The following is a 22,872-nucleotide window of genomic DNA, read 5'->3' on the forward strand; positions in this document are numbered from 1 at the left end:
ATGAAACCAAGAGAATGTCACAAGTCTGGTCTTGAGCACTAATGATGGGGAGGGTTACCATGGCTTCCCCAGTCAGTTTCTATCACTGCTGTCCCCAATGGCCTTGAACTTGGGAGTGCATCAAACAAATGTATTTGGTGATAATTCGGGCGAATTTTCTGTAATCCTCCAAATGGCCTTGTCACTAAAGTCTGACTTCTCCATAATGCCGAAGAAGAGCTGAAGAGTGCCTGGAAGAAAGCCTGTTGTGGCATGCCTGGAATCCTAGCACTTGTGAAGCAGAGGAAGGAGGGTTGTTGCTAGCCTAGTTCACATGCTGAGTTCCAGGCCAGCCAGTGATATACAGCTCCAACCTGTTAAAACAACAACAAACTAAACACCAAAAATAAACCCAGGGAAGAAAGCATTGTCTGAGCTGAAATCCAGGACTACCTGGCTCTTGGTAGATTTGCTTGGATGCCTAAAATATAGTGATGATAAATATCTTAAAGAAAAGTTAAGCATAAGTGAATAGTTTGTTGTTTCTAAAAGATGAATACAGAAATGCACATGTGTTTAATTCAGTTAGCTGAGTTCTCTCTTTCTACACAGAAATGCATGTATATAGTTGACTAAGTTCTGTCTCCACAGAGATGCATGTATGTATGGTTGACTGAGTTCTTTATCCACAGAGATGCATGTGTGTATGGTTGACTGAGTTCTGTCTCCACAGAGATGCATGTGTGTATGGTTGATTGAGTTCTGTCGCCACAGAGATGCATGTGTGTATGGTTGACTGAGTTGTCTGTCTCCACAGAGATGACAGAGTAAGAGACTGCATCACTGAATCAAGCCTGAGATCAGAGCTCTGCCACAGGTAAGAATATCAGACTCTTAGGCTGATTCATTGTGCAGGAATGTCTTCTATGGCCTGGCAAATTGGGAAGTCAGTTTGAATAGTTTTCATGAAACTTGATGTGCATACTGGCCTCAGAGAAGGAAACCTGTTACATTGCTCGACTCTAAAGAGGACTTAAGGTTCTAGGGGGAACTGAAAGCTTTTTCTTTTCTTTCTTATTTTAAATCTTGCTGACTGTGCGCCTCAGCACACTGCCTGAGGGAACGTACAAGAACAAAAGTGGATGTTCACCACGTCTCTGAGGTTCCAGCCTACAGTCAGGCTTTGGGACCCTGTTGAGGGTGTCAGATGGCAATGGTAAAGCTGTGTAAGACCTCACTGCTGAGAAGCAAGAGAGAAAAGGGCTAGAGATCACGGTTCCCTTGGAAGTCACCCATGGGGACACAAGGCCCCACCTCCTGAAGGGTCCACTGCCTTCCAGTGGTTCCAAGCTGGGGACCAAACCTTAAGCCTTCATTTCACTCATAGGACTTAAGAGGACATTCAGTATCCAGATAAAAGCACTGATATTTAGCCATATGAACTATTGATATGGTATGCCATACCAAAGGACATTTACATGTATTTACAGTGTCTTTTGTAACTTTGACAGGTGGTTCAGAAGGAAGTTACAACAGCATTAATGTAAGATTGTAAGACTTGTGCTAAAAATAATCCTGTATTCATCAATTGAATAGCTGAATTCTAAATGAAATCATTTAAAAATGAAGAAAACTTAGAACATTCTATAAAACTCTAAAAAGGACAGTTCCTGAGAGCAATGTGAGCAAAAGAAAAAAGAAAAAAAAATCTAATAGTTCATTATTCAGAGAGGACACAAAACTCGTTGCTTTAAAAATCCTGTCTCATCACTGCCTGTTACAAAGAACACTGATCTCCCAGTATGGCATTAAGAACTCTGACTTGTAGCCACTAGCCTGCGCTGGCTGGTTTAAGCCAAACTAATACAAGCTGGAGTTGCTTGAGAAAAGGAAACTACAGTTGAGAAAGGCCTTCGTAAACCTGGCCTGTAGGCAAGCCGAGGAGGTACTATCGTGATGAATGGCTGCTGTGGGAGGCTGAGCCCACAGGCAGTGGCACCATTTCTAGGCGCGTGGTCCTGAGTTGTTTAAGAAAACAGGCTGAGCGAGCCATAAGGAGCAAGCCAGTACACAGGATTTCTCTATGGCTTCTGCTTCAGTTCCAGTCTCTAGGTTTCTGCCTTGACTTCCTGCCCTGACTTTCTTCAGTGATGAACTGTGATGTGAAAGTATCAGCTAAATAAACCCTTTCCTTCACATTGCTTTTGGTCATGGTGTTTCACCACAGCAACAATAACCATAAATCACACCCTATACTGATGTGCTGTGCTCTAATCTAACTAGATAGCTCCACCATCACCACCACCACCCCTTTTTTTATAATCTTGAGGCCAGGAATGGGTGATCTTGAATAACTCCTGATTCTTCTGCCTCACTGCCCAGTTGCTACGATTACAGCTGATCATGCTGCCCGATTACGTGGTGTTAGTGATCAAACCCAGAGCTTTGTACATGACAGTCAAGCACTATACTAAGCTGTCTTTAGTCCCCAAATGCCACAAGACCATCTGCAGGAGTCTAGTCTCTCCATTTGGGCTCCAGGGATTAAATCCATGTTGTCAGACTTGGCAGCGAGCCTTTCATGGAAAGGTGCTTCACAGCTGCCTTCCTTCTGACTTAGCATTCTCTCCCAGAAGAGTCAGAGCTTCAACATCACTCTTTTCAGTCTGTATCTGCCCAAAATGAACGCTCAAATGAAAATGTGTTTTATCATAAAGCTAACACTCGATGACCTATCTAGCTAGCAAGATAAAAATAAGCTGTCCTTGGGCGCAGCTTGTCCTTACACACAGCCCTGGGTTCAGTTTCAGCGCCCTCCTGCACTAAAGAACAAACTGTTTCTCTTACAAATTTTTATTATATCAATAAGAAAATAACAACCTATCTTTTTCATGGTTTTTGTTTCATTTTGTTTTCAAGACAGGGTCTCACTATGTAGCCCTGGCTGACATACAACTCACTATGTAGGCCAGGCTGTCCTGGAACACCCAGAGACTGGCTTGCCCCTGCCTTCTGAGTTCTGGGATTAAGCACCTGGCTGCTGTGCCCAGCTTTATAACACTGTCTTTTTAATTCCTGCACTTCTCTTACCAACAGAAGCAACAACTCCTTGAGGGAGTCCACGGAAGGCAGCAAATCCAGCGAGACTCTGAGCAGGTAAGAAATGATTTTACTGCCGGCCCCTGCTTATAAAATGTTCTTTTTGTTCAGTTCTCTGACTTCAAAGCCATGAACTCTGTAATGTACCAAATATGCTGTCCTAGGCCCTTGGAACATGTAAGCAGACAGATTTCAATCCTGACCCTTCAGTTGCTTAAAATTATGATGTGTGTGTCTATAAATAACTTATAGAAAATCCTTACTTTAATCTTTTTTGTTTTCATGACCCATAAAAATATAAACCTTTATATCTTTTTTAAGAGTATGAAAATATTTTTGTGGAACTCCTAACAGTGGGAGTGGGGTGTCCCTGACTTGTTCACCTGCTCTTGGGACCCTTTTTCTCCTACTGGGTTGCCTCACCTAGCTCTGATATCGGGGCTTATTACGCCACGTTCATCTGATACCCTGGGAGGCCTGCTCTTTTCTGAAGGGAGATGGAGGAGGAGTGGATCTAGGGGAAAAGAGAGGTAGAGTGGAGACTAGGAGAGGTAGAGTGAGGGAAACTGTGGTTGGAATGTACTGTATGAGAAAAGTATAAAAAAAGATTATGAAAATGATTACATACTCAGAACTACTTAAATTTTATTTATTGTACTGGCTAGTTTTGTCAACTTGACAAAAGCTAGAGTCGTCGGGGGGTGGGGGGAGCCTCAGTTGAGAAAATGACTCCATAAGATCTGGCTATAGTCAAGCCTGTGGGGCATTTCTTAATTAGTGATTGATGGGAGAGGGCCCAGCCTATCGTGGTGGTGTCAACCCTGGGCAGGTGGTCCTGGGTTCTATAAGAAAGCATGCTGAGCAAGCCAGGGGAAGCAAGCCAGAAAGCCTCTGCATCAGCTCCTACTCCAGGTCTCTGCCTTATTTGAGTTCCTGTCCTGCCTGCCTTTGGTGATGAACTGTGGTGTAGAAGGGTAAGCTGAATAAAGTCTTTCCTCCCCAAGTTGCTTTGGTCATGGTGTTCATGGCAGCAGTAGTTACTCTGACTAAGTTATGAGTGAGCTCATTCATCCCCGTGTCCTCAGCAGTTGCACACAGTGCCTACCAAAAAAAAATTCAGTAAATACTTTTTAATGACTGAATCAAGTCAGTATCATAAATACGCTGATTTCGTTTCTTGATCACCATAATCACCATACAATAAATTGAATCTTTCTAACTCTGTCTTTGTTTTCATCTAAACAGAAGTGATGTATTGATTTTCTTCCTTCTTGGATATATAGTACTACACTGTACCTTTGAATAATAACTATAATTCCATCACTTCTGTTTTCTAGTTACTTTAGAGTTATCTCATTTTGTTTATCTAAAGTATGTGGTAGCTATTATCTTCCTCTTTTTAGGCTAGAAATGAAGAAAATCAGATTGTGTAAGCAACTTGCCAAGGGCATTCAGTTTGTAATCTCTGAAGGCTCAAAGCACAAGTGTGCAGCCACTACTGTGTACTGCCCTGAGGACTTACACTGAGCTACCTGGGAAGAAGCCAGTCACAAGCATAGGGCAGAGTTACTTCCCCGCGGTATCAAAAGCTCCACTGCAGAGTTTCTTTGTGATTAGAAAAAGCTGTTTCTTTCAATAATGAAATTGTCAACATTTATTTTATTATAAAAACATCACTGAAAGATATTATTTTACAACTGAATGACTAGCATAGCCAAAGCCACCTGGATTCTCACATCTGCATTTGCATAAAATGTATTGTGATAACCAACTGTCAGTAGAGCTTTTCAAGGATTCCACCGTATGCTTTTCAGAGATGGAGACTTTTTCCTTTAAAAATCTTCACATTTATTGTATGTGTGTGAGTGTGTGCATGCATGTACCAGAGCACATGTGTGGAGGTCAGAGAAACAGCCTGTAGGAGCCAGTTCTCTCCCAGCACTGTGTGATGAGAGACTGAGCTCAGGTCATCAAGGCTAGTACAAGCACTTTTCTCTAATGAGCCTTCTGGGAAGCCGGCATGCCATTTTTCTTTGCTGTACTTACATTCTTATTAATCTTTACCTCTTTTGTTCTCTAGCAACTCACTTTACATCAGTCATCGCTTTAACTTGTATCATGCATAATGATGGCTATGAACAAAGCACTTAACAGCAATGACATAAAGCTAGTAACATCCCTGTGTCACAGCAACAGTCGTCAGCTCAGTCACCCAGAGGACTCAGACTGTAGGTCTCAGAACTGAGCCTGTTTCCACCCACTGATCTGACTGTATCTTAGAGTTTGTAACCTTGTATTATTAATGCTGAGTTCTTGTTAACTCTCTTTGGTTTCTTCTGTTTCCCTTCTGGTCACTTGTTTGTCATGTAGTGCTGGCTGGCCTGGAACTCAGCTCCCCCTGCCTTTGGGAAGCTAAGGTATGTACTACCTGCTGCTTTCCTTATTTTTAAATGAGTGATTAAAAAATAGCAACTTATAGAATATATGAGAAAATGATTTGTACTTATAATTTTTATTATACAAAAAAATAAAATTTCTAACCAAGATTCCATTAATATGATTTTAGTGAGGGCTCAGGGTACATATGTAATAATCCTAGCACTCAGCGGTATGGTCAGGAAGGTCAAAAGTTCAAGGTCTTCAGCTACATGGGGAGCTGTAGAGCAGCCTGTGCTATAGACCCTGTCTCGAAGCAGGGAAATCATTCTTGAGTACTGAATACAAGACTATAGTGTATTTTGGCTTTCCCACTACAGGTGTTTGAGAACATTTACAACTTACAGTTACGATTGGGCATCTTAAGTTTATATTTCAAGCCATCACGTTTGCCTGCATTGGCTTCCATTGGTCCATATATCTTAGTGCTGTGCTTCAGAAAAGAATATTTGCATTGGCATTTACATTAGCTTCTCTGACTCTTATGCCTGAAAGAAACAACAGAAAGGAGAAAAAGATTTTATTTGGGCTTAGGTGGTTCAGGATGTGTTTGGACAGAACTCAGAACAGGAGTATGTGGCAGAGAAAAGCTGTTTATCTTGTGGAAAAGAGGAAACTAGAAAGTGGGGAGAATACTCGAAGGGATCCTCAAAGACAAGTGTCCAGTGGCTGACCTCCCGTGACTAGGCTCCTCCTCCTCCTTCAGCATCATTCATGGAGAGCCTCCATAATCCAGCCATCTCCGGAGACACCAGAGATGCCCTGCCCTAGCTGCATGCCTAGATAATCTCCCATGCGTTTCTCAGCCCAGTCAAATTAGCAAAGTTAACCTGCATACTGTTCTTCCGTTTGCAGAGAGCCAGTTGCATTGCATCCAGGAGACCTGGATGATCCTTCTAGCTGCTTCACGTTCACATCTACAGGTGAGTTTTCAATGGAATCCGTACAGGTGCCTCACTTCCAAGAGAAGAAAGCTAAAGTCACACAGCAGTGTTTAAGCCCCCACTAACTCTCACTTCCTTTAGCTCCATTCAGTTATCCCCACCTTGAACTGTTAATTGAACCTGCTAGGCTGTCTGCCTGTTAGGGCTCTCGCACCTACAGTACCAACACTGTGGATTGGGCATCATGAAGACCAGGCTGACCTCAAACAGAGTTCAACTTGCTTCTGCCTCCCAAGCTCTCAAATTAAAGATGTGTGCCACCACACCTGGCTTAGGACAGATTATTTGTATTTTCCTGTTTAATTAATATTCACTTTGATAATGCTGACATCTTGGTTCTTTGCATTCTAACTGGTATAATTGGTATTTATTGCTTTTAATGTATGTCTGAGGATGGTAAATTTCTCAGTTCCTGAGACTGTGTATTTCATCCTCATTTTGAGGGACTGAGTATAGAATTCCAGGTCAGGATTTTTTCACCACTCTATTAATGTGGGTAGTTTTCCCCACTTAGGGTTTCCGAGTATATAGATGCCTATGTAACTGTAGACTAGCACACATGCTCAGAGGCTGGAGAGCCTGCAAAGGCCATCTGCAAGTTAACAGCAGGGAAGAGCAGCTGCTTAGCCGAAGAATCTTGACAAGAGGGGCAGTGATCCCACCCCACTGAGAGGCTGAGGCCAGGCGCTGGCTAGAGAGTCCCCTGTTGAGTCTGCACTCTAGGGTGAAAATGCTGGCCCTGATGTCTCCAGGTGATGGCAATATCAAAACCAAACTCACCCATGAAGGATGAAACTGTGGATGAGCTTCTGTACCACTTTTTGTTCCAACTGGACTTAGCCCATTGACAGTGCTACCTATGTATAAGGTGTCATCCATAGGTGTCTACCTATGTATAAGGCTCATCCAGTTTGTTGATGTAAATGCCACTTGTTTCCAGAAACTCCCTCCCTCACAAACAACTCAGAAGTGTGCTCTACCTGTTTTCTAGATATTTCTCAATCTAGTTAACTCAATCAAGTTAACTAAGATTAACCCGTCACATAAGGTACAACCATTTTTAGGACATAACTTTTTAAAGTTCTAACCTGAAACTAGGTATTTTCCTCCTATCTCTGTCATTGTGGGTACAGTACACTGTTCTTAACTAATCCTATTTACCTTTGTTCTTATGCAATTTTAGCAAGTCCATCTGTGAAAATTTCAGCTTCTCGTTCATTCAATTCTTCTCCTAAGAAGTCTCCGGTGCACTCCCTCCTGACTAGCTCAGCCGAGGAGTCAGTAGGCTCCACATCACAGTACCGGTCTACCAAGCCTATTCATTCACCACCGGACTCTGCAAAAGGTAAGAGGGAGCTGGTATTGTTGATGGGGTTGGTTGATTTCTTAATCCAGGAAATTGTGGGATTCTGCACACTCCTCCCATATACAGCCTGCACTAGGCGCTATAAGTAATGTGGTGTTTAACTTTAGACAGCTGTTTCATATACACACTCATGCCTTAGAATAATAAAAGCTCAGATATTATATATAAATACATTTTTACTCTTGTGTGACATGAACAGTGAACCTTTTTCTTGTTTTTTTTTTGTTGCTGTTATTTGTTGGTTTTATAGTTTTATAATACCTTGTGTACTGAGACTTTCCACTCTTGCTTAGTTAAAATAGGATTTTCCATTAGCCAACATCTTTTTAAGTGAAAATGTTTGTTATACAAACTTGTTAAAAATTTCATCAAATTTTTAAAGTTTTTTTTTAAAGAAATAAAAAACAATTTGATTTGTACTATAAGTGCCTTAAAATATGTGAGTTACGTGTCAATTAAATTGTGCTTGAAGTCTCTCTCATTCTGTACTGCAGTGACCAAAACCAGCCCATCACTCTGTGAATCATCCCTACTGATAAGAAATAAGCCACCCGAGGGTTGGTGTCATAGTCAAAACATCTTAGTTTTTTGATATTCTATGCCATACATATTTCTAGATCCTAAAAAAGTATAAAATCAGAACCTAATCACAGTTTAGTACATTTTATTATTTACTGTTATATGCATTATATTCTATATCTTTTGTTTCTAAGCTCTTTGTGTCATCATTCAGGACACACAGAAAGGAGGTCTCTAAAGTCCAAGGCCTATTCTTCATAGTAAACCCCAGGCTATCCCTGGCTACATAGTGATGCTCAGTCCATGACAGCACAGTGTTACCCTGTCTGTGGCTACATAGTAATGTCCTGTGTCAAAGAAAGCAAACACAGCACAAGCAAGTACAAGGATCAGCTAAGGGACCTGTCAAGAGTGATCGCTGAGGAGGGCAGTGCCTGTAACTCTGCACAGTGATCTGACATTTCCCCCGTTTTTGTGTCCTCACCAAGCATCATGGTATATATTTTTTTTTCAAAGATTCCTAAGATACTGTCACTCATCCTCTTGAACTGAAAAACATTTAGACAATTATATTTAATACTATATTTACAATGAAAAGGTACTTCAGAATAAAAAGTAAGTCGACAAAAGTGTTTTCAAAATTATTCATCTAGTTGGGGACTGAGATCCACTTGCTAGCCAAATATTTTCAGAAATTGATAGAACTTTGCACACTTAGTACAGACAGCTTTCATGCCTCTGGGCCCTCGTCCGTTGCTGCCTGCCACCTTATTGTAGGGTCACTGTGCTATGTCTGCATGCATACAGCCTTTTCTGCCACATAGACCACCCACACTCAGGTGACAGTCGCACAAGAAGCCCCCAGTTAGACACTACTCAGGTTTGGTGTCTAGTTGACCCTACAGGATATCTATCACTAACTTCTTCTCATGAGTTTAATACTATGTAGTTGAATAATAGTAAATGAAATTTATTTAAAACAAAACCAGTAAGCTGGTATTGCTCTATTTAAGTGGGAAACCTTTTCATTTTAATGTTTTGGATTTTTCATAAGAAAACTTGTTTAACGTATAATTTGAGGATTTATAAAAGAAATATTAAATAGACTTTTAATATCACATCTAAGCAATTTTCTAATAGATTCACAGTCTCCGTCACTAGAAACAACAGGAAAAACATGCCGAAAACTGCAGAGCAGACTGGAAAGTCTGCAAACCCTGGTGGAAGATTTACAGCTGAAGAACCAAGGTACAGCTCACACAGCTGTCCAGGCTGGGGAGTTAGCTCAGCGATAGAGCACTTGCCCAGCTAACAAACCCCTGCTTCAATCCCCAGCAATGGGGAAACTCACAGAAAGACACACGCGCACGCACACACAAGAAATATTTTTCTAACAGAAGACATTTGTACCATAAGCGTTAGCGTGTTACTGATAATACTCAGCGTTATCCATTAACAACTCACTCATGTGCAGCTGGGCCCCTGAACTCACTGTCGCTCTTGTCTTCATGCGGCCTTCACAGCAGCATGGGAGTGTGGGTCCTGACGACACAGTAAGTCCCATGTCACGTAGTGAATAGTACTGAGGCTTGATCCTTGCAATTTCTAATGCTAAAGCCCACATCCTTTAACACACCAAGATTACATCACATTGCAGTTAAAAGAAAATTTCAAGTAAATTATGTTAACCCAGCTCTCTCTGAGCAGTAAGAAAACATTTTGCACTACCCATATTATTGGGAGTCTTTAAAAAAAAAGAACATAGATTGCTTTTGGTCCCACTTACACTGACACTTGCTGAGTTCATCCTGCCTACGCCATCCCAGAGGCATCTATTTGGAAGACATGTGGCATCTGTTTAATAGGAACAGTGCCTCGGTCCAGATGCAATGCCTGGCAAGACGGTGCTTAGAGTTCTGAACAAAGTTTTTTGAAGGTTTTTGGGGAGAATTTATCAAAATTTAAACGACAGGGCTATAGGTAGAGCTTGATGTTAAGAGCTTGCTTAGCACATGCAGGAGCATGGGCTGAGTCCCCAGCACCAGCAGAGGCCCTTTGTGTGTTTCCATTTGTGTGCATGCACACAGGAACACAGAGAAATTCCCCAAACTACTTGTAGTAGTAGTTTGGCTCCAGAGATGGAAGGACAGGAGGCTTTCCTCTGGTACACTCTTGATTTATGCCTCTGTTATCGAGGCCTGCTTCTTGGAGGCTGTTACATTTATTACAGAAGTTAGCTGAGTTGAAGTCTTATGCACCTCAGAGTCAGAGTGGGTCTGTTCTGCAAGCTAACAGCTTATCCTTGAAGATGAGTGTGAAGGGGTTTAAAACCTGAGTTGATTTTACAATCTAACTTTGTTTTATTGATATTTCAGCAATGTCTTCAATGATCAGAAATCAAGAAAAGAGGATTCAGAAAGTGAAAGACCAGGAAAAGATGTTACTAAAATGATGCATTGCTTGCCCACTCTCTACAGAGGGCTGACACCCGATTAATTGTGGTGTTACTTATAATTAGTACCCTGGGAACTTTTTTCTTTTTATGTGAAATTTAATAAAAGATACCCTTTCCTGTACACTCTATTTTGAAATAAACTTTTGAATGCTTTCACAGTAAGACTTGGAGCACTACCAAGTAGATTTGAAAGTCATATTTATAATGTATTAATTTATGCTAATTCTAGCATGTTAGCATAATTGTTTTAAATTGTTTTACTGGTTCTGAGATAGTAGAGTCATTTTTTTTCTACCTTAACAAATTCTGAGTTTCAGGAGTGGGGGAACGTGTTCACCTGGTGTAAAGGGGTACAGAGCCAAGAACAGAAGGACAAACTCCAACATGCTGGACAAACACCAGCCTTTTTTGGTGACCTTGAACTCAGTCTTTGTTCTGTCAATATCAATAATCAACAAAACTTTGGTGCCTCCAATCAAAACTTGGAAATCTCTTCTCTTGCATAAAACTAAAGAAAGAAAATACTTTGTTACTCTTTAACACATGAGTAGATAACTTTAACACTGAATTAATACAGTCTACCTTAATTAAATGTTAATAAACCAAGAGTATTTGTGTGCAAACCAAATATACTGAGGCAAGGACAGACCTACAAGAATTTCACCTGTGCCGAGACATTAGAGACAATGTGGCAGGGGTTAATGCCCCCAAGTACACCGTTGTCATGGAGACACAGCGGCTTAGCTGGAGGCCATGTTGCAGCCCCAAGCCCCTCACCTCTAGGGATGGTCACCTGGCCAGTTCCCACAGTGGAATGAGCATGAACAGAGAACTGTGGGCTGCCTTCAGGTCAGAGTGTTAATACTGAATTTATATGGTTTTCTCAAGTTATTTCCCTCCCACAACCTGGATGCCAAGGATAGGGAGGACCCTCAAGGTGGCACCACAGGCAGAAGGGTGCCTGGGGGACTCTACAAGGAGGGGAGATGCTGCCCAGAAGACCTGACATTGCTGACTGACACAGCAGCCAGCAGGGCCCCCGAGGAGGGTGTACCTGTTCTCTCAGAGGAACCTTGTGCTGCTCTTATCACTCTGAAGCACATGATTACAATCAGTATGCATTTCATTATAAGTGATGTAAGTGTATACACATAGCATCATTTGTTTCTTAAGTCAGTGGGCTTTAATAAAAGGTTAACTTTAATTTCAACAGGTAACTACAAATAGAATTCTAGAGACTTTTATTTAGATTGTTTTACTTAGCTTTGTGAAATAATGGCCAGCGCCTTCTGAGGATCTCGCTGCAAGATTCATAAGCTTCTAGAAGGCATGGATTTTATCTTAAATGTACTGAGAGCCTAAAGCTTCAAACAAACTTTCTAATGCTGCTTTCAGTTGAATCTTGACTTTTGTCAGCACAGCGCATCTTGGACAAACCCCTGCCTTAGCTGATAGGTTATGGACTGTCAACACATTAAAAACTCTTTTCATTTGTGCACTTGGAAGGTGGAAGTAGAAAAATCAGTTGTTGAAGGTCATCCTTACCTAAATAGGGAGTCCCAGGCCAGTCTGGGCTGCCCTGTTTGAAAACAACAAAGCTGGGCTGTGCCACAGTTGTAGAGTGCTTGCATAAAACCGGATATGGTGGCACATGCCTATAATCCCAGTACTTGAAAAATGAAGACAGGAGAATCAGTTTCAAGGGCATCCTTGGCTACGTAGTGAATTTTGGGGTAAGCCTATGCTACAAGAAACTCCGCCTCAAAAATTCCCTTCTAGGCAAAGTTTTTAAAAATATTTAAAACTTTCTCAAAAAAAAATTTAAACTTTCTCCAAGGGAGGGAAAAGACTCTCCATACGGCATCTGCTATAATTTGAGGCTTGCTTTTCTCTATATGTGAAATATAGTTACTTTAAATCTAGGTTACAGAGTAAAAATTGAGACAAATAAGTGAGACACTGAATAAAGATATTAAAACTCAGGATTTGTTTATTCAGTTATAACTTAAAGCTTAATTATTTCTTCTCAGAGCAAAGACATTCTTCTGTATCATGGTCCTATATAGATTTTCACTTGCTGGTATGTAAGGAGAGTAAAGAGTTAACAGATGGAAAAGATGTCTCTGGGGCAGCCCATTTGTTGACACCTAGTAGGAATGAGGTGGAGCAGTGAGCAGAGATGGTCCCACCAGGGCATTGTGGGTAAAGAAGGGATGCACCAGACTCCGACCTGTTATTCCCAGTCCTCAAAGAACTATACCTTTCAAGCCACCTCAGCATCTCACATCTCAGCCCCTCATGCTCTGCTTCCTAAATGTCCAACTCTGAATTAGGCTTTCAACCACTAAGACAAAGACATACCTGCTAATGTCTCATCTATTCTCAGCAGTTAAAACAGAATAAAAACTAACAGGAAGTTTCACTCTGATCCTTACTGGTCACAGTTTCCTATGCTGTTACTACTGAATGTAAACAGTGTTGCTTTAGCTGTGTTTGATGACACTTACTGTAGCCTCCCAGTCTAAGAGCTCCTAAGAGCTCTACCTTGTACCTGTGCAGTTGCTTAGTTTCTCCTTGCCCATGTGTAGTCTATACCTCAGGCAGAGCCAAAGCAACTACCTAGGATGATCAATCCCTCAAGTCATGATGTGGCAGCACAAACCAGTCAATTCAACGAGGGACAAGTGCCAGCTTACAGGAAGCATTATCTGCAGTCATACATCTTCCTACATTTTGGACAAAGGCCACACTAGCAAATCTGAAAGAACCCTGATGGCTACAATTGGAACCACACCACCTTTATTTTAGACTATACAGTGTGCTCTATAGCCTTAGCCTCTTCCACATTCTGCTATAGCCTCTTGGATGCTCTGAAAACTGAGTCAGTGAATCCCCCACCACCCATGAACCACTTTATCCTCATGGCCGGTCTGTAGGAGTCTATTGCTGCATTCTTCCCAGCGAGTAATTTTCTTATTCTCTACCAACACAAACTTCCACTCCACCACTGTGTCTGCAGGCAGGAAGACAGAATGAGACCAGAGTCCGTCCTTGCAGTTATGGAGTGGGATGTACGTGTTCCATCCCCCAAGACTCTCATGGTCTCCAGTTACCGCAATGAACTGCACATCAGTGCTTGTGGTATAGTGCACCTGGAACCGGATGCTGACCTGCTGAGGTTCCAGAGACACCATCTTCCCATCTACTTCCCAGCCTCTTCCTCCCACCAGATTGTTTGTGCTAGCGTCCATTCCCTGATTTAGACTTAACCTAGAAGCCTCAAGACTGCCACCCAAACCAACACTCCCCCAAGATGAGTGCCTAGATACCACTTCCCAGTCCTCATGGCCTACAGGGTCCTGACTGACCAATTGTGCAAGGCTGGCTGTTTTAGCTCTGTCCACGGGCAGGCTGCTGGAGGACAGCTTCTCAGCCACACTGCCAGCTACTTTCACAGCTGTTTCTTGTCCTTTGGGGAGTCGCCATTCTCCTACATGAGATTCTGGGCTTTGATTTCTTGATGCTTCAGAGTTGGCCCTGGAGTGTGTGTCTGGAATCTTTCCAACGGGAACATACTCTCTGGCATTGCCCCAGTCTGCTCCAACATTCTGCAGTCTCTGTGCTTCCGGCAGGCTACCGAGATCTTTGCTCTCAGAAATCAAATGTCCATTGCTTTCTCGAAGATGCTCTAAGAAAGGAGAGTGCAGTAGCATTAGGTGGTTTGTAAAGGAAAACTCAGGAAACTTGTTGCTGTAGTCTTTATTTCTAAGTGCAGTTCAAGGCCCTGTTTAAAAAAAATCAAGTACCTATTTGCACATTCCCAACTCTGTTCTAAGAGCACATACACGTAGAGCCAGTGATCAAAAGCACACTCGGGAGTCTCAGCACACACTGTGAGAGAATTAAGTGGCAAGCTGCAAAGTCTCCTACAGTCCAGACCATGTTGGCAGGTATCCAAAGTTAAGTCACTTGTCATTAAAAAAAAAAAAAAAAAAAAAAAATGTTGTCCAAGGGTTGGGACAGGAGCTTAGCACAAGGCCCAGCTTCACATGGTCTTGGCTTCTGTGGAACGAAGGACTACAAAGCTACCTGAGGGTACACCTGAACTCCTTGGAAGTGAATGCAAGATGTGCCAGCTCCAGCTGACAGGAAGGCATAGCAGTCAGTGTGGGGAACACCAAGAGCGAGACTGAGTATGGGTGGGGTTGGGAGGGCTTGAGGGAAAAGGGAAACATGAGATTGATTCTCCTATCCCACCCTCCCCCTCTTTATAAGTACACACACAGTTATAAAGACTATTCTTAAAATTATACAATCCAAGTCCTCTAAAAACGTAGTTTCTTTCCTGGCTAACTCTCCTATAAGCCTGAACGCTATGGCTGTACATAAATCAGTGGGGGTTGGGAAAACTCTCGCTACATTTTTGGCTCTTTTTAATGATGAGGTTTGAAGTGAGATGTCAGTAAATATCACTCTGGATTCCCAATGTTCTGAAGAAAACAGATGAACTGTTTATTAAAACCCAGCCGTGGGAAAGATTTTCACGTAGCAGCTGCAAATGACCACCACTAAAAATAAGTTCTGCCAGGCAGCTGGTAAAGGGCACAGGAAGGAGGTAAGAGCTTGTGCCAGTGCGCACTGATTGCCGGCTGCAGGGTCTCTAAAATGAAAATTTAAACTTAGGTGACAATTCTCATAAGCTGAATTCTCTAGTAGGCCACCACCTGGGTTGTTTTAAGTGTTTACGCGGCCAGTGCACAGCCTCAACTACAGTGGCCTTCATGACCCAAGTCTAAGCTGAATTTTACTTTCCTGAAAGAACTGTCCAGATGTAGGAAGTGAGTGCTCAATGCGCATAAACCCCAGATCTAAAGAGGGGTGTGGTATGTCAGGGTCTGGGACTCAGAAGATGTCCCTCTCAGCTCCATCAGAAACTGAAGAGTTGTGAGATGTCCCCCAAGCAGCCTAGTGCACTGCGCCAAGCGGCGAAGCCCGTGCCCGCTGAGGCGGCAGGAGCTGGGCGCGGCCTCTGGAGGACCGGCGTGGCTTCTCCAGGACAGGACCGCCCGGGAACGAGATGAGGGCTGAAGAGGGTTCAGTCCCCGGTCGGGGAAGCTGATCCACCAGAACCCACCCGCACGGTTCCTGGTGCCATTCGTTTCCCCTTCCCCGGGGAACTTCAAAACAACTGGCTCGAGGGGAGGAAGAATACCTGCTTTGGAGACCAGCTCCGGATCGGAAGGTTCAGGGCCGCCACTGCCACCACCACCCGGACCGCCTCCCGGGGCCGCAGCCTCCTCTGGAGGTGCGCCCTTCTGCGGCTCCGCACCCCCATCTTTTCCCGGGGCCCCAGAGTCGCCCCGCAGCAGCCACAGGATGAGCGCTCCTGCCAGACCCCCACCGACCAGCAGGGCTGACCAGACGGCGCCCATGGCTGAGAGCCTGCGGGAGACTACGAGCCCCGGTGCAGGGCTCGTTCACCCGCATGGCCACACCCACCCCGCCCGCCCCAGCCTTTTACGGTTCCGTGGCGGCCAGCCCAGCCCTCCGCGGCAGCCGCGAACTTTCCGGGCCCCGCCCCCCGCCCCGCTCGCCCCGCCCCGCAACCCGGAGCTCGCCCACTCCCATCTCCGCTCCCGGTCCTTCCACGCCTGGTCCCGCTCTACTCGATCCCACGCCAAAAGATCCCAATTACGCACAGCGTCGAGGCAGGCTGGGGGGCTCCCGGAGCTCCGAGGCCAGTGAGAGCTCGGTGCCCAGGGTTCTCGCTGGACTATTAGCACAATCAAGGGTGGGGAGGATGAGGGTCGTGGGGGGTGGGTGGTAGAGGCTTAGAGGAAGCGCCACTCCCTTCCCAGCTTTCTCAACCTCTATGTAATGATCTACATAAAGGTCCACTACCTCCACCAATCTTGTCCATCTTTCCTCCTAGAACCTCCTACACTCTTTTTAAAAAAGGTTCCAGACTAGCCTATAAGTCTTTACATATCCCAGGCTGCCTCAAACTAGAGATCCTCATGCATCTCCAGTGGGAACTTACAGGAGTGGATCAACCTGCATTTCCCCTCCAATCTCTTTTTCGCCAAGCGTGGTGCTGCACAATGCACACCCACCCAGCTGAACTGGATATTGCCCAGGTATGGAGCCCCTGCAAGTAAATATTAATAAAGCAGCAGACCATTATCAAAGCATCATATTCTCAAAGTATTTTGTGTATGAACTTAAATTGATCCTCACACAGCAGAAGTCCTGTGAAGGAAGGACCACACCTACTTCAGGGTAAGGAGCCAGGGCTTTTTCTGACCTGGAGTCTTTCCCTTAAACACATACTCACATCCTGTTGCTGAGGCCATAGCTGGAAAGTATATGCCTTGCAATTATCGCTTACCTGGCTCCCTCTGGGGGGAGAGGGGATCAATCACTCAACAGTGTTCCTTGCTGGATCCCTGAGATCACAAGAGATTACACAGCATCTCTTGATAAGGACTTCCTGGTAGGTCGCTCCTCTCTCGGCATCGGCATCGGCATCGGCTGCAACTCCTAAGAGAGTGGGTAGATAGATGGAGAACAGAGCAGTACAACGGCTCCTGCTTTATCATTAAATTAATATTCCAATGGAATACTGATATACCTATAGATCAGAACATCACTCAGCCCTTCTCAGAGAAGCTCAGAACAGAGACCCACAACTGGACCGTGTAGAGAGAGACTTTGGAGCACTCAGTCCTAAATGGGATGGCTTTATTAAATTCCTCCCCTAAAGGCTCACGGATCTAAGTGGAAGAGGAGGTGGAAAGATTCTAAGAGACGACAGTGCCTTGCAGACACAACAGGACTTGATACACTTAGGCACTCACAGAAATTGTGATAGCTTGAACAACACCTTCGCAAGCCCGAACCAGACAGAATCCCAGCACTGAGGGGGATCGGGGAAGTGAATGCCAAGTCCCAGCCCTGACCAAGAAGCCGCTTGCAATTGATGTCCACTGGAAGGGGAAAATCAGTTTTCTCCAACGGAGTCTCACTGGGTGTATCAGCCACTTTTCAGGAGTAGATGGTCCACACACACAGGTTCCAGGTTTTGTTTGGGGCCCGTGTGTGTACTTTTCGTTTTGTTTGATTTTTTTTTTTTTGATCTTACTAATTTTCTTTCTTTTTTTTTAAGTTTGTGTTTTGATATTCATTTTTATTGTTTTCTTTTTTGAGAAAGTGGAGGGGAGAACATGAAGTTGGGTGGGTAAGAAGACAGGGAGAGTCTGGGATGAGCTGACAGAGAGGAAAGAATGTGCTCAAAGTATACTTAAAAATTAATTTAAAAATTTTTTTAAAATTTAAGATCCAAGCCAAGAAGATAGGTAGATAGTCAGAAAGATAGAGATGGAAGAGAGGTGGAGGAGGGAGAGACACACAGATATATAGAGAAGCATAATTAGAAGAGAAAGGGTGAGTTGCATGATAAATACATACACTCCAACTCACCTAGGTGAAGGCATCACTACAGGCTAAACTGAGTCGCAAGCCCCTATGCACTGCCTGTCTTCAAACTAGAGGCTAGTAGATCCAACTGCAACCGTGTCAGGCCTTCACGAAACTCCCCAAAGATTCTACATCTCATTGCAAAAACCTGTCCCCGTGATCTCTCAGGTCCCGCCCTCACTGACCCTTTCCAGTCACAGTGGCTTCCTCAACTTACATAGATCCCCACGTGCCTTCTAGCACAACATACATAGAACTTGATGTGTTCTTTGTCCACTATATTTCATGTCTTTAATTAGAGATTTAACGGTGAACTTGGGTTCACCAAATACAGTTTGGAATATCCAAACTGTAGCATGTACCTTCCATCACAAACCAGTGAGCATAAGCCTACAGTTTCCTTGAGTTCTGTGAATTTACGATTACAAAAAAAGAAGATAGGTAGGTGGATAGTCAGAAAGAAATAGATGAAAGAAATTAAAATAGTATTTCCTTGAATTCTAGCAAATCTTGAAACCCAGGGAAAAGGTTGCTAGATCCCAGAAGTTCATCAGTCAATAGAAACAGGAAACTCGTGGTCTTGTGATTGATTGTTGAAATGGAGAGAATCTTAAACTGAGCCCTTTAAAGTATGAGATCAAAACCGACTTCAGGTAGAGAGTCAGAACTGTGTTAAATGGGACGACATCAAGTTGAACACCAAGCCCATGAGCTGCTTGGTGTGCAAAACCTCTCCCTACTTACCAGCTGTCTCCATCTGGAGAGAAGTTTTCAAGGGTGGGACAGAGTGAAGTCTCCCTTTCCGCTCTCCTTTGTGTTGTTGGTCTCAATGTCTGCACCCTGGTTCAGACCTCATCTGTGTACCTCCGTCTGCTCAGACTGCTGCACTCTACAACGATTCTCTGCTTGACTCTGCTCAAAACCTTTCCTGAAACTTGGTATTGCTTTCCTCAGCTAAGAACTCCATTCAGAACCTACCATGTCTCAGATGGATATGCCATTTTTTTTTTTTACCTGAATTCTGAACATATGAACTTCTTAGCACAAGGTGTGAGGTTTTCTTAGGATGTACTTATTTTTGTAACTTGTCTCCTCCTTTAGCTCACGAATCCCTGGATAGTCGGAGATTTTTGGTTTTTGTTCGTTGTGTTCCCTGGAGTGCCTCCTCTACCATCTAATACGCCCTTGCTTTTATTGTTGCTTTCCACTGAGTGCCTAACTGATGTAACTGATGCTGGCCCCTGGCTAAGTGCTTCCGCAGAATTATCTCATGAATATCTCAACAGAGGAGGATCTGCTCAAGGTCATCCAGGGTTTGGCCAACCAGGAGATTTGATCCCAGATCTCCGAGCCCAGAGGCTCTGGCTATACCAAATCCTGATGATGCTTAAACCATGTTCACATTTCAACGCATACCTTTTAGAAGTAAGTGTGTGAATTTGGATGGGTGACATCATGGTTGCCTTCCGAGAATATTCCAGCATTGCAGACGTGCTGCTGGTTTCCAGTTCCTCTCTCTCCAAGCCCTGGCTCTCTGGGGGATGTACCACAACACCTGTGCATTTCTGTCAAACTCTGCGCCTGTGTCTCCACATGACATTCTCCACAGGCAAACCCTCTCTGCAGCTCAGTCACATTGGAGCCTCCCAGGCTCAGGTTTCGTAGAGACATTTTCTAACTGCAACTGTTTGCAAACCTCTGACTCATCTCGGCACCTGAATGGACTCCAGGCTGAGCTGCTTGGTAATGATGAAACCTTTAGAAATGGAGAATCTGTATTGGAAAAACTAGCTAGTTCATCGTGGGGTAGGAGAGGGCGGGCTGGGGGCGGAGCTAGGTTAGTGGGGGCGGAGCTAAATTAGTTGTACTGCTTTAAACTGTGTTTCAAATGGAATAAAAATCACCAATCCGTGAAAATAGTGAAAGTATAAGGCTAAGAAAAAGAATTCAAGACACTATCACCATTAGAGTACTGGACATAGGAGGCTGTTTTGATATAATTACGTCCAATGGAGGACGCTAAGATAAAGTTACCAGATAGCACCAGGCAAGGGCAGATGTCTGTATTGTCTAGAAGACAAATTACTAATATGCAAATATCCAACAAATTCGCCCACATTGACAAGATAAGGGGAAGGAAAGACACTCTTTTCTTCACATCTGGGCTGAGCTAACCGCAGGTATCCACAGACTGAAGAAACAAACATAGAGTCTCAAAGTCACTGGTAATCAGAAAGGGGCAAATTCAAGGAAGATATCTGCGGCTATCCCAGAAACAAAGCTTGGCAAGAAAATGGTTGGGGAAGCTGGGAAAGTTAACAGGCATAGTCAGAAGCCTTGCATGAAATGACCAGCGCATGGACCCCACCACCTATCCCTCATCAGCATGTGTGGCCTGCAGGAGAAACCTCATTTTTCTTCTGCTCTTACACCATGAACACAGACAACTTCTGTGATCAGATGTATGGGACTTTTCCATATCCACCCAGCAAGTTCTTCTTCAGCAAAATTAGCAAAATATCCTCTTATTCAGCTCAAGTCTGGCAGAATCTACCTGGAGACATTACCAGTTCCACAGATGAGGGGCTTGGTCCCCGAGACTACATCCACTCACCATGCTGGACACCACTCACAAGCCTGGGATAGCTTTACCCGTGTCTGTAACTGATCAGTTGTATTCAGGGCTCCAGGGCTAAGGCCAAGCTCAGTGACCAGCATGGGCTTAACACTGCGAGGCCTGGGTTCTATCCCAATTACCCACAATGGAACTCGAATGTATCACTTCTTCAGCGCTCATATGTGAAGCATTGCCTGAGAAAGGCTGAGTCCCCAGTGCTGACGTGGGAGCATAAAGAAAGATGAAAATGGCTTAAAGTGCCCCAAACTCTCAATCCGTGGGACTATGTCACTCAGTCACTTTAATAAGAATAACTGGGGGTGGGCGTGTCTGGAAGGATGGCTCAGCAGTTAAGAACACTGACTGCTTTTCTTGAGGTTTTGAGTTCAATTCCCAGCAACCACATGGTGGCTCACAACCATCTGTAATGGGATTCAATGCCCTCTTCTGGTGTGTCTGAAGACAGCAACAGTGTACTCATATAAATAAAATAAATCAAAGAAGAAGAAGAAGAAAAAGAAGAGGAGGAGGAAGAAGAAGAAGAAGAGGAGGAGGAGGAAGAAGAAGGAGAAGGAGAAGGAGAAGGAGGAGAAGGAGAAGGAGAAGGAGAAGGAGAAGGAGAAGGAGAAGGAGAAGGAGAAGGAGAAGAAGAAGAAGAAGAAGAAGAAGAAGAAGAAGAAGAAGAAGAAGAAGAAGAAGAAGAAGAAGAAGAAGAAGAAGAAGAAGAAGAAGAAGAAACAGCAGCAGCAGCAGCAGCAGCGGTTCCTGGAGCCAGATGCTTCCATGAATATGGTCCACTGTCACACTGAGGCTGTGCTGCTCACCTGTAGGCTCCTCCTAGCCCAGGACTAAGCATGGCAGGAGTAGCAGGCTGATGGTCCTCCTGGCAATCTCTGGGGTGAGCTTCTGGAACTTCTATCTGCCTCAAGTTGGGGTGGAAGATTTTCTTACCCCAGTCTTGGTTCTCCCCGGAGTCAGACACACATCTTAGCCCCAATGACTTCCCACCATCTTTTTTTTTTTTTTTTGGTATGGAATAGAGTTTATTTAGGGCATGGGAAGTAGAGTTGGGAAGGGAGTAGACACACACACACACACACAGAGAGAGAGAGAGAGAGAGAGAGAGAGAGAGAGAGAGAGAGAGAGAGAGAGAGAGAGAGGCTGACCTGGGAGGGGGAGGGGAGAAAGGAAGAGAAGGGGCAGAGGGTAAGAGAGCTCCACCACCTTTTCATGATGCCCCTGGAATTACTCTCAAGGACATCTAATCCCAGTTTGCTGTTTGCTTCCCAGCCAACTTGAACTGAAGTGTTTTCCTTTACCGAAGACATTTCCCTATCCCCGTGCAGCAAGGCCTCCCCGGCTTCCGTGAGGACTCTGGGCTGAACTTTGTGGAACAGCTTTGGGAAATGGAAGGGAAACTGTTGTCTTTATTCTTCACCCCTAACATGCATCTTAGCCTTGACTCTTAGGATGGCTAAGTGTGCCAGAGACAGGGTAGCAATCCACAAAGCCATTTAGGAACTGAGAGAGCAGGTAGGTGCAAACTCTCATTCCTAACACTCAGACACACGTATCTCAGTTAAGTCAGTGATACGTATAGGCAGCAAGTGAAGACCATCACCTAGTTAAACAACATTATATTAATCTCTATGCTCCCACGTTATTTATAGCTACTTCGTCTGCATGTTGGTTATACTGGATGACTGTAGGCTGCTTATACTTCCACTTGGATTTTGGAAGCCACATTTATACTTGCTCTTATCCCGAGGGCTGTGAAGTGGTCAGGAGGCCTAATTTAGATATGCTACCTCAGCTCATTCATTCAGTGGTCTGAGAAGCTGCCAACTTTGAGCTCAGCATGTCCCTCAAGAAGGCATCCTAGCCCTCCGAGCGCTCGGAGCCAGTGTGCTCAAAGCATTTTCAGCAGGCAGGGCTCTGAATAGAACTTCAACAAGTCCTAGCTCGGGCACTCAGTGTTCTG

The 22,872-nt window shown here is 44.1% G+C and overlaps 2 protein-coding genes across 4 annotated transcripts in view; one reads left to right on the forward strand and one right to left on the reverse strand.

The window, feature by feature from the left end:
* The window catches only part of Ccdc158 (coiled-coil domain containing 158), a 59,044-nt gene extending 48,084 nt beyond the window's left edge, over window positions 1-10,960 (forward strand). For 2 of the 3 annotated variants that reach the window (XM_076926488.1, XM_076926487.1), the window contains 6 exons: window positions 797-856; window positions 3,076-3,135; window positions 6,370-6,437; window positions 7,642-7,803; window positions 9,484-9,591; window positions 10,719-10,960. In XM_076926488.1, the coding sequence (XP_076782603.1) occupies window positions 797-856; window positions 3,076-3,135; window positions 6,370-6,437; window positions 7,642-7,803; window positions 9,484-9,591; window positions 10,719-10,795 (535 nt within the window). In that variant the 3' untranslated portion in view covers window positions 10,796-10,960. The remainder of the gene's footprint in view (window positions 1-796; window positions 857-3,075; window positions 3,136-6,369; window positions 6,438-7,641; window positions 7,804-9,483; window positions 9,592-10,718) is intronic. The other variant, XM_076926486.1, reaches the window with a different exon arrangement.
* A 1,802-nt stretch (window positions 10,961-12,762) lies between these two features.
* On the reverse strand, window positions 12,763-16,299 carry Stbd1 (starch binding domain 1). The gene is made up of 2 exons (XM_076926492.1): window positions 16,011-16,299; window positions 12,763-14,486 (listed from the first exon to the last, which is right to left on the reverse strand). Exons 1-2 carry the CDS (start codon window positions 16,228-16,230, stop codon window positions 13,681-13,683), a joined length of 1,026 nt encoding a protein of 341 aa, XP_076782607.1. The 5' UTR covers window positions 16,231-16,299; the 3' UTR covers window positions 12,763-13,680.
* Between the last annotated feature and the right edge of the window lie 6,573 nt (window positions 16,300-22,872).

This window comes from Arvicanthis niloticus, chromosome 27 (assembly GCF_011762505.2).
Source record: "Arvicanthis niloticus isolate mArvNil1 chromosome 27, mArvNil1.pat.X, whole genome shotgun sequence".
Taxonomy (NCBI): Eukaryota; Metazoa; Chordata; class Mammalia; order Rodentia; family Muridae; genus Arvicanthis; species Arvicanthis niloticus.